The 8,992-nt window shown below is 44.0% G+C and overlaps 1 protein-coding gene and 1 pseudogene across 1 annotated transcript; both read left to right on the top strand.

Annotated features, from left to right (window-relative positions):
* Positions 1-1,702: 1,702 nt before the first annotated feature.
* Positions 1,703-5,263, top strand: LOC129858855 (claudin-10-like). The gene is made up of 5 exons (XM_055928091.1): positions 1,703-2,089; positions 2,588-2,749; positions 2,833-2,914; positions 3,047-3,145; positions 3,716-5,263. Exons 1-5 carry the CDS (start codon positions 1,870-1,872, stop codon positions 3,870-3,872), a joined length of 720 nt encoding a protein of 239 aa, XP_055784066.1. The 5' UTR covers positions 1,703-1,869; the 3' UTR covers positions 3,873-5,263.
* Positions 5,264-5,849: 586 nt separating this feature from the next.
* Positions 5,850-8,973, top strand: LOC129858854 (claudin-10-like; annotated as a pseudogene).
* Positions 8,974-8,992: the final 19 nt, after the last annotated feature.

Below are 8,992 nucleotides of genomic sequence, written 5' to 3'. Positions count from 1 at the left end.
GGCTAGGGCCATTCCTCCCAGAAATGTCTGGGAACGTGCAGGTGCCTTGGTGGAAGAGGAGGGTGACATCTCACAGCAAGAACTGGCAAATCTGGTGCAGTCCATGAGGAGGAGATGCACTGCAGTACTTAATGCAGCTGGTGACCACACCAGATACTGACTGTTACTTTTGATTTTGACCCCCCCCTTTGTTCAGGGACATATTATTCAATTTCTGTGAGTCACATGTCTGTGGAACTTGTTCAGTTTATGTCTCAGTTGTTGAATCTTGTATTCATACAAATATTTACACAAAATAAAAATAAACACAGTTGACAGTGAGAGGACGTTTCTTTTTTTATATAGTTTATATAGAATTATACTGTACTGAACTCTATTCTACTCCACTGTACTTTACTGTGCTCTACTGTGATGTCCAAATGAATAAATCATAGACATCTATGATTGTGTAACGTTGAGAATCGGGAAGCAAGTTCAGGGATTGAGTGTTTTAATGAATAAACGTAACACAAAACACAAACAACGCACAGACATGACACTAGAAAATAAACAAAAACGCCTGGGGAAGGAACCGAAGGGAGTGACATATATAGGGAAGGTAATCAGGGAAGTGATGGAGTCTAGGTGAGTCTGAAGACGCACAGGTGCGCGTAACGATGGTGACAGGTGTGCGCCATAACGAGCAGCCTGGTGACCTAGAGGCCGGAGGGGCAGCACACGTGACCGATTGGTTGTTCTTGTGAATTAGACTGTGTCTCAGAGTCATTCTGTTACCGTGGAATTGCCCAGTATCTATTGCCCAGAAACTGGACTTACAGTTTCTGGTCAATATGTAACTAGCCACAGGAAGACACATCCACAATAACAGGAATCTCTCTCTCTCTCTCGTTTCATTTCTAACAGCCAAACACCCCCATTTCTGCAGACCATTTCTGCAGCAAAAATAAACAAACATGACAAGACATGTTGGCCTTTGTTGAAATATCAACTTCCACGTCATTTTCAACATACAGAAACAACCTCTACTTTCCTTCCATCTGCACTGATGTGAAGGAAATAAACTAGTGAATACTTGCCCATGGCATTCACCAATCCTGTGTTTGTTTGAGCTGGATATTTTCAGATAAAACAGACTAGGAAACGCCCCTATTGAAGTTTTTGCATCATGACTCAGAACACCCTCATGTGGTCGCATGAATATTATACATTTTCTCACCACTGGGTGGGGCTATGAGTCAACAGATAGGCATACTGAACACCAGATAACTGCAACATTTAAACACTTGTATGAAACATTTATTGCAGGACATTTTATAATCAAATCAATGAATTGTATAATTTCAACCAGTATAATCGTAAGGAAACTACGTGACACTAACCTTTGCAACGAGTGAACAACGGTCTTCCTCTGTCTATCTATGTGCTGAACAGTCGCTTATTGTCCATTTTTCTGTCATTCACATGTCAGTGTCTTAGCGCTGTTTCCTGTCCACCAACAAACATTTCAGATCCTTTCAATTAGCCCCATCTCCTACTGATCCACTCACTCAAATGACTACTGTGGTGTGTGTGTGTGTGTCTGTGTGTGTGTGTCTGTGTGTGTGTGTGTGTGTGTGTGTGTCCTTGGGATTGGTCCACAGGTAGAAGTGCAGAGGCTTGAACACAGAGCCCTCCCTGTTGAACATAAACCAGGCTACGACATCTTAACCACTGACACATTTCACCTCCTAACCATTCACCCTGGACTGCCTCTGCTCTCCATCCACTATCTTTAGCTCCACAGACATACAGTCTCATCTGCCGCAGTTGCCGTTAACCAGCTTACCTGACCCAGCTCTACAACAGACAGGACAGGACTATCTGAGGAGGATGAGCAACATGGCCACGGAGATCGTTGCCTTCATCGTGACCATATCTGGATGGATCCTGGTCTGCTCCACGTTGCCTACTGACTACTGGAAGGTGTCCTCCGTGGATGGGACGGTCATCACCACGGCGACCTTCTGGTCCAACCTGTGGAAGACCTGCGTCACGGATTCTACAGGAGTGTCCAACTGTAAAGATTTCCCCTCCATGCTGGCTCTGGACGGTCAGTTCAAACTTTAGCTGGTTGCTATTTTTGCTGTGATGTTGTATTGTCATTGTAATTGTATGTGATTATGTGTATTTTGTTTTGTGTGTGTGTGTGTGTGTGTGTCTGTGTCTGTGTGTGTGTGTGTGTGTGTGTGTGTGTGTGTGTGTGTGTGTGTGTGTGTGTGTGTGATTTCTTTGACCTAATCACAGATGTGTTACATTTTAAGCATCCGTCTCCTGGGGATGAATGGCTGGCTTTGAAAAAAGTGGTATTTGGAATTTGATAACCCTATCGGTTTGTTGGCCTAAGCCCAAGAGCCTCTAAAAGACACACTACCAGAGGCCAGAGCAGCATTTGAACCGGGTGTTCAAGCTGCCATTTGAGGATACAATGCTTTTAAAGTGGCAATGAGAGGAAAACTGAGAAAGTCAGAGCACTTTTACAAGTGTGAGATAACTCAGTGTTTGTCTCTTTATCTCTCTCTCCCTCACACACACACACACACCCACCCAGCGTATATCCAGGTGTGTCGGGGCCTGATGATTGCGTCTGTGTGCCTGGGGTTCTTTGGAGCCACCCTGGCCCTGATGGGAATGAAGTGTACCAGGATCGGAGGCTCAGAGAGCACCAAGGCCAGACTAGCAGGCCTCGCAGGCCTTCACTTCATACTCAATGGTGAATATTCATTATATTGTATGCTATTTGAACTACTCCTTGCTATTTAGACCAGAGCTGAGTCCTCTCCGTTTTCTCTGCAGGGCTTTGCTCCTTGACTGCATGCTCCCTGTACGCACACAGGATCACGTCAGAGTTCTTTGACCCACTCTTTTTTGCTCAAAAGTAAGTGTTCAGCTTAACTGTGCTACTTAATGTCCTACTGCACTGCATGCCGACAAATGAAAATGCAGCGAGCACATGTATTTACTAACTGGTCACTGGCTTTACTGGCTATGCCCGTCCTCTCGTGGCCAGGTTTGAACTGGGCGCAGCGCTCTTCATTGGCTGGGCTGGCTCTGTGCTCTGCATTTCAGGAGGACTCATATTCTGCCTCTCCTTGTCAGAGGGCTTCAGGCAAGTTTGTACAATTAATTAAACGATGATCAATTACAGAAAAGTATTACTTTGATAGACATGTTTTTTCCCCCCCTTCCATTTACTCAATGTGTTATGTAATCTGTAAGTACTGTACGTATCTCAACATCATGTTGACTGAGATACAGAAATCGAAAGTTATCTGTAATAGAGTAGACGGATCGTAAAGCTTGTCATTCAGTAAGTCAATGAAGCAGTTTAATATGAACTGTAATTAAGTTGTTTAAGTACTGGCATATCCAGGGATCACTGTCAACATCTTGTCTCATAGTGATAACAGTATAAGGACATGCACTGTATGTTGATGACTGAATGTTTTCTTTGTGTATAGTATCCATGTATTTATGTGAAAGTCACCTTGGGTAGGGGGCCTAGGGAACTAGTGTACGGGGTGGGATGAGGTACCAGGCTACTTCAATAACTGTCACTACAATTGTCTTAGACCCGGAGACTTCTCTGTCTTCTGAACTCTGACTTTTGTTTTGACCATGGAAATGGAATGAGGACACTGTATATCTCAAAGGAGTAACCCTTAGTGTTTTCCTCTAGTCGAGCAGAGTACTCCTACAGTGGTGCTACGTCAATGGTAACCAAGCGTCACAAACCCGGCAAGTCTGCCAACGGTTTCTACAAATCGCCAGTTCCCACAGACCCCCGAGACCCAGCAGAACACTCAAGGCAGTTTGGAAAGAATGCCTATGTGTGACAACGGACGGACCACTGGCATTGGCATATGGTCATATGAGGTGACCGTGGACTATTGCATATGAGGTGACCTTGGGCTAAGCTTGTTGAGGTCCCCTTTTCATACCTCTTCAACCAGAACCCCAATTGCTTATTGAGACGGATTCCTGTGTGATTACATTACCTAAGGGTGTGATGCATGCTACCTGCTTTTATTTTCCATACTAGCGCACTTCTTTCCAATGCACTGTACATAGAACATTGTTTTTGATGTCTTCTCTGCCAAAGGAGACTCCTTACTGTCCCTGTGCCTCTGCTGTATAACTGACTCGAACGACGTCACCCCCTGTGGCACAAACAATGCTGGTGGAAATAACCCTTGAAATCAGCAAGAGGAAATAGATTGTTGGCTCCTCTCTAAAACCACATTAGGTAATAGGTCTCTTCTGTCAACGGGCGATAAACTAAATAAATCAGATAAGCTTGTTTTCTTCACAGGGCAGGAGATTCGGTTTGGCTAGGATCACACTATGAGCTCCTGGGTCACCTTGAAGGGACAAACGGACTGGTGCTCTTCCAAATCCATTGTTGTTCATTAGATATGCCTCAAGAACAAATATCAGGAATATGTGTCCGTTTGAGGTCATCTAAAGACATTACTCGATTGGTTCATTCCTGTACATCTCCCAATATGTTGTAAACAGTGGCAATGTCAATAAATGTTGTTTTTTTTGCATACAATAAGGAATTCAGTGATCATTTTCTCTGAATGATCCGATGAAATTAATGAATTAAGGATAAAGAAAAGGGCGATTGAATAAGTGGACTTTTTAATTTGAGGGTTTATCACTTTGACATGGACCTCTGTATGAGTGTCTCATGACAACTACCTCTGGAACTCAACTGTGGAGCCAGTGCCTGTCTGCCATATGCTGTCACTCTTTAGCAGACCACAAGCGAAGCCTAGATGAAGGAAGAGTCAATAGAGAGCATTGTGCGCTCTCAAGAACTGTCAAGTTCTTGTATTTTTGCAATATACCTCACACTGAAAGATGGCCCCCTACCAGCCACCACAGACAGAAAGGGGCTTCCGTTGCCTCGACTGATCACAGAGTTACCAATCAACAGCAGTCCTGCCCCAGTTGATCTTTGTTCGGACTCGGATATGGGAATCGGAAGTTTCCCCCCGCCGCCTGCCATCTATCTCCACCTTCTGATCAATGGAAACCTTAACCCTGTTACGCGAATCCTCTTGGCCCTCCGAGCCGGGGGACTCTCACCAGCTGGCATGGAGCTACAGCTGGCAGCCGCCCCGTGCTCCCTGCTCCAGTCCTGTGTATCCGTAAACAAGTGTCAGGTGTCCCGCAGCTCTGGTTGGTCAGAGGACCTACTCTGACTACGCTACTATGTTTGGATGATAGCCAGACATCTAGACAAAATCAATAATGGTGAGTGATTTCCCATTTTGATGTCCATATTTTTCAGAATGAATCAAGAGATGAATACGCCATAAAAAAAACAGTTTTATAGTATGTAATAAGTCTATGATTCCTAATTTGTATAGATTGAAGCATCAGCATGGCCACATGATTCACAAGCATCCATAATTCATGTTTATTTTGTTACATCAGATTCTACATTCAAACATGAAGGCCACCAGCAGAATCCTTGCCCCAACAAGTTTATTTCTGCCAAATTTACTGCAAATAGTTTCCGTACAAAATACACAAGTTGAGTCTGATTCGGACTGTGGTTGAGGCACAGTTTGGTTGCCTTTCAACAAGACACCACCAGACCTCTATACTTTTATTTAGAGGACCATAGAATCAAACTATTGACAGATAGAAATTCAAACAATGTTCTGTGCATGCATCTTTGGATGGAATCTTATTTAATATTTTTTCAATTATCATGGTTCATCAAGGTTATTATTCAGCAGGTATTTGTGCTTTATAACCCATGATTAACGTGAGGCTCTGCCAGCGAAGACAACCACTCTTTTGTTCTTTCTCTCTTATTAGCCCTTGATTAATGAAAAGCATGAATTACCACCATATAGGTCCATGCATCACAACAGTGGGTCCATTCCAATGTCCCATCTACTTTGCCAATAAGCCGAGGGACTCGGTACAAAGAAGACCCTTCTCATCTTCACTCACCACAAGAAAATCCATCATTCCCCATGCAACTAATACCATCAGAGAGAGCCGTGGATTTAAGCATAATTATATGAGGTCAAAGACGTTATGTTTTAATTATATAAGTGAAGCAGGCAGCACACCTAGCTAATAACCTACCGCAGCCCGAGGCAATGTCAACGGACAATGGAAGAGCTTCAACAGACTCTGAAGTTGTAATTCCTCAGGTAATGAGTTCTTATTGAACTAGTTAAGGTCAGACCAGCACTGTATCCCATAGCCTTTGGGCCATACTAGGTCATGTTAATGTCCTTCGAATACATTTGATCAGAATTAGTCAAATAAATCAAAAGGAATCAGCTTGGGACATAGAGATGGAGGTTTTTGAAACGTGAGACAAACTAGGTCAAACTTTTTAGCACCCAAACAAGGTCCTGGGAACCTGAACAGCAACAGACCCATATCCACCCTCATGCAGTATGGGAAAAGTGACAACCAGTTAGAGCCACAAAATGACTGTCTCCTTAGTCATACTGAGCCCTGCTACCAAGCATGACTGGGATGAGCAAGTTTCTTCTACATCACAGCACAGCAGGAGACTCAGGCTCCACTGGACGGTGGCTCCACCAAGGAGACACAACATTGTATAGACGAGAGAAAAAGGAATCGCCAATAAGTCAGATCTTGAGAAAAGAAACGCAACAGAGACGGTCATAATAAGACAACTTGAGGGTTATCTAGATATAGAGCACATAGACTGACTCCACACACCGGAGTATCAGGATGAAAATCCGCGTGATGCAGATCCTGGGCTTCCTGATGACAGTGCTGGGCTGGATCTTTGTGGCATGCACCATGGCCATGGAGGGCTGGAAGGTCACGTCCATCGGGGGCATGGGCGGCTCGGCTATCATCAAGGTGGCCTGGTACTGGTCTAACCTGTGGAAGGCTTGCTTCACCGACTCCACTTCTGTCACCAACTGCCAAGACTTCCCTGTGCTCTGGTCCGTGGACAGTAAGTACCATAGAGATATGCATAATATATTGTGTTCTAATTCTATTTCTATGGTGGGTATGAAGTTGTATATTAACAAGAGGGACACATCTGAAGACAGCCTGTTAAGTTAATTTACTCCCCAAAAATTGGGCTTAAAACAAATTATGTTAATATGTGAGTATTACTGTGCTCTATCTTTTAAGCAATGCAGACAAACTTCTGTGAGTTTAGACTGTTTCAGTACAGTGACATTGGTTATTCCACTGAAGTTATAAAGCCTACTGTAGTGTAAAATGTGACCGTGCGTTCGGTTGTGTTCTAATCAACCAGACCACATCCAGATTGTGAGAGGCCTGCTGATGGGTGCTCTGTCTGTGGGGATGCTGGGGTTCGTACTCAGTCTCATTGGGATGGAGTGCACCTTCCTCGGGGGCAAGGACAAGGCGAAGTACAGGAAGCTCTTCACTGGAGGAGTCTGTCACATCATCAGCGGTAAACATATTCTTTCAGTTGACTTTTCCCTCTGTGAAAGCAACCTGGTGATACACACTGTAGCAGATTGAGAGTAGATGACTGACTCACTTCATCTTATGCAGGCTTTCTGGCTGCGTCGGGATATGCTGTCTATGCAAAATACGTCTCCGGGGAATACTTCAACCCCTATTTTGAAGGTTTAAAGTAAGTTGACTTGGATGCAGGTTTTTCCATTCAGTTACAAGATAATATTAATTCTCTCTCTCTCTCACACACACGCACACACACACACACACACACACACACACACACACACACACACACACACACACACACACACACGCACACACGCACACGCACACACGCACACGCACACAGGTTTGACCTGGGGACTCCTCTGTTTCTTGGCTGGGTGGGATCAGCTTTCCATATGACAGGGGGTTGGTTCTACTTGGTCTCTGTGTGCAAACTGCTTTGTGGGGACGAGAGGTGAGTACAAGCATAGCCATGCTCATCATGGAATAGTTATTCATTTACTCATAATACACTTGTCATTGATTTGTTCTTTCTCATTTTGTATGTTATCTCTCCCAGCAAAACTCTAGTCATCCCTGAACTTCCCGAGGTTGAGAGTGACCAGGCCAAGTCCACCACAGTACAGTCCCCAGTATCCCAGATCACCCCAAAGATCAAGGTTTCATCTGCATCTAAGATTTCTTCCAAAGCTGCACACTCAGATGTGTCTGCCATCTCCTCAAAGTCTGGTCAGTCCGGTCGCACGTCCAAATCAGAGCGGTCTGGGCGGTCCTCAAACTCCGGGCAGTCCTTGAAATCTGGCGGTGGGTCTTTGACGTCTGGTCGTCCATCGAGGTCGAGGTCTCATGGGTCAGTGCACTCTGAGGTGAGCAGCGGCAGCAGTAGTACAGTGTCCTCTTTATCCAGTGGGTCAAGGAGGAGCGAGAGAGAACCGTTTATCAAAAACTCCTACATATGACCTGGTTCTGTCCATAGTATGTGTGATTTTGACTGGATCGAACTGAAGTAACAATTGTCTATACTGTATATGATGATTAGGGCTGTCAGAGTTAATCCGTTAACTTTTTGGAATTTTAGTGAATTACTGTTTTTTAAAATCGGGATTGATCGCATTGTCTGAAAGCTTTCAAAATACAGTGAGAATATTCAAAATACATAATTTACACAGCTAAACACAATGCGGTTAAATTAAGTGTGCCTTATTAATTTACCTGATTTGCTAACCGTTACTTTGGACAACTCAATGTGAGCAAAAACTGAATTTGCGATGAATCGCGATGAATCACAACAAATCCTTTGATTAACTCGATTAAATGTTTGACTCGTATGACAGCCCAACGATGATCCAATTGTGAATCTGTATGTGGGGGAAAGTCTCTGTATCTAACGGCCTTTTGTCCTCGGAGTGTTTCACTATCATCAAATGAACTGCTTCATCACATTTATTGTTTCATGTATTGCTATTGATAATGTCATTAAAGCAGGACTTTTCTGCCT

The sequence above is a fragment of the Salvelinus fontinalis genome, chromosome 7 (genome assembly GCF_029448725.1).
Source record: "Salvelinus fontinalis isolate EN_2023a chromosome 7, ASM2944872v1, whole genome shotgun sequence".
NCBI classification, from domain to species: Eukaryota; Metazoa; Chordata; class Actinopteri; order Salmoniformes; family Salmonidae; genus Salvelinus; species Salvelinus fontinalis.
Note: the sequence above shows the minus strand (reverse complement) of the source record. Positions and strands in the feature narration are given on the sequence as shown.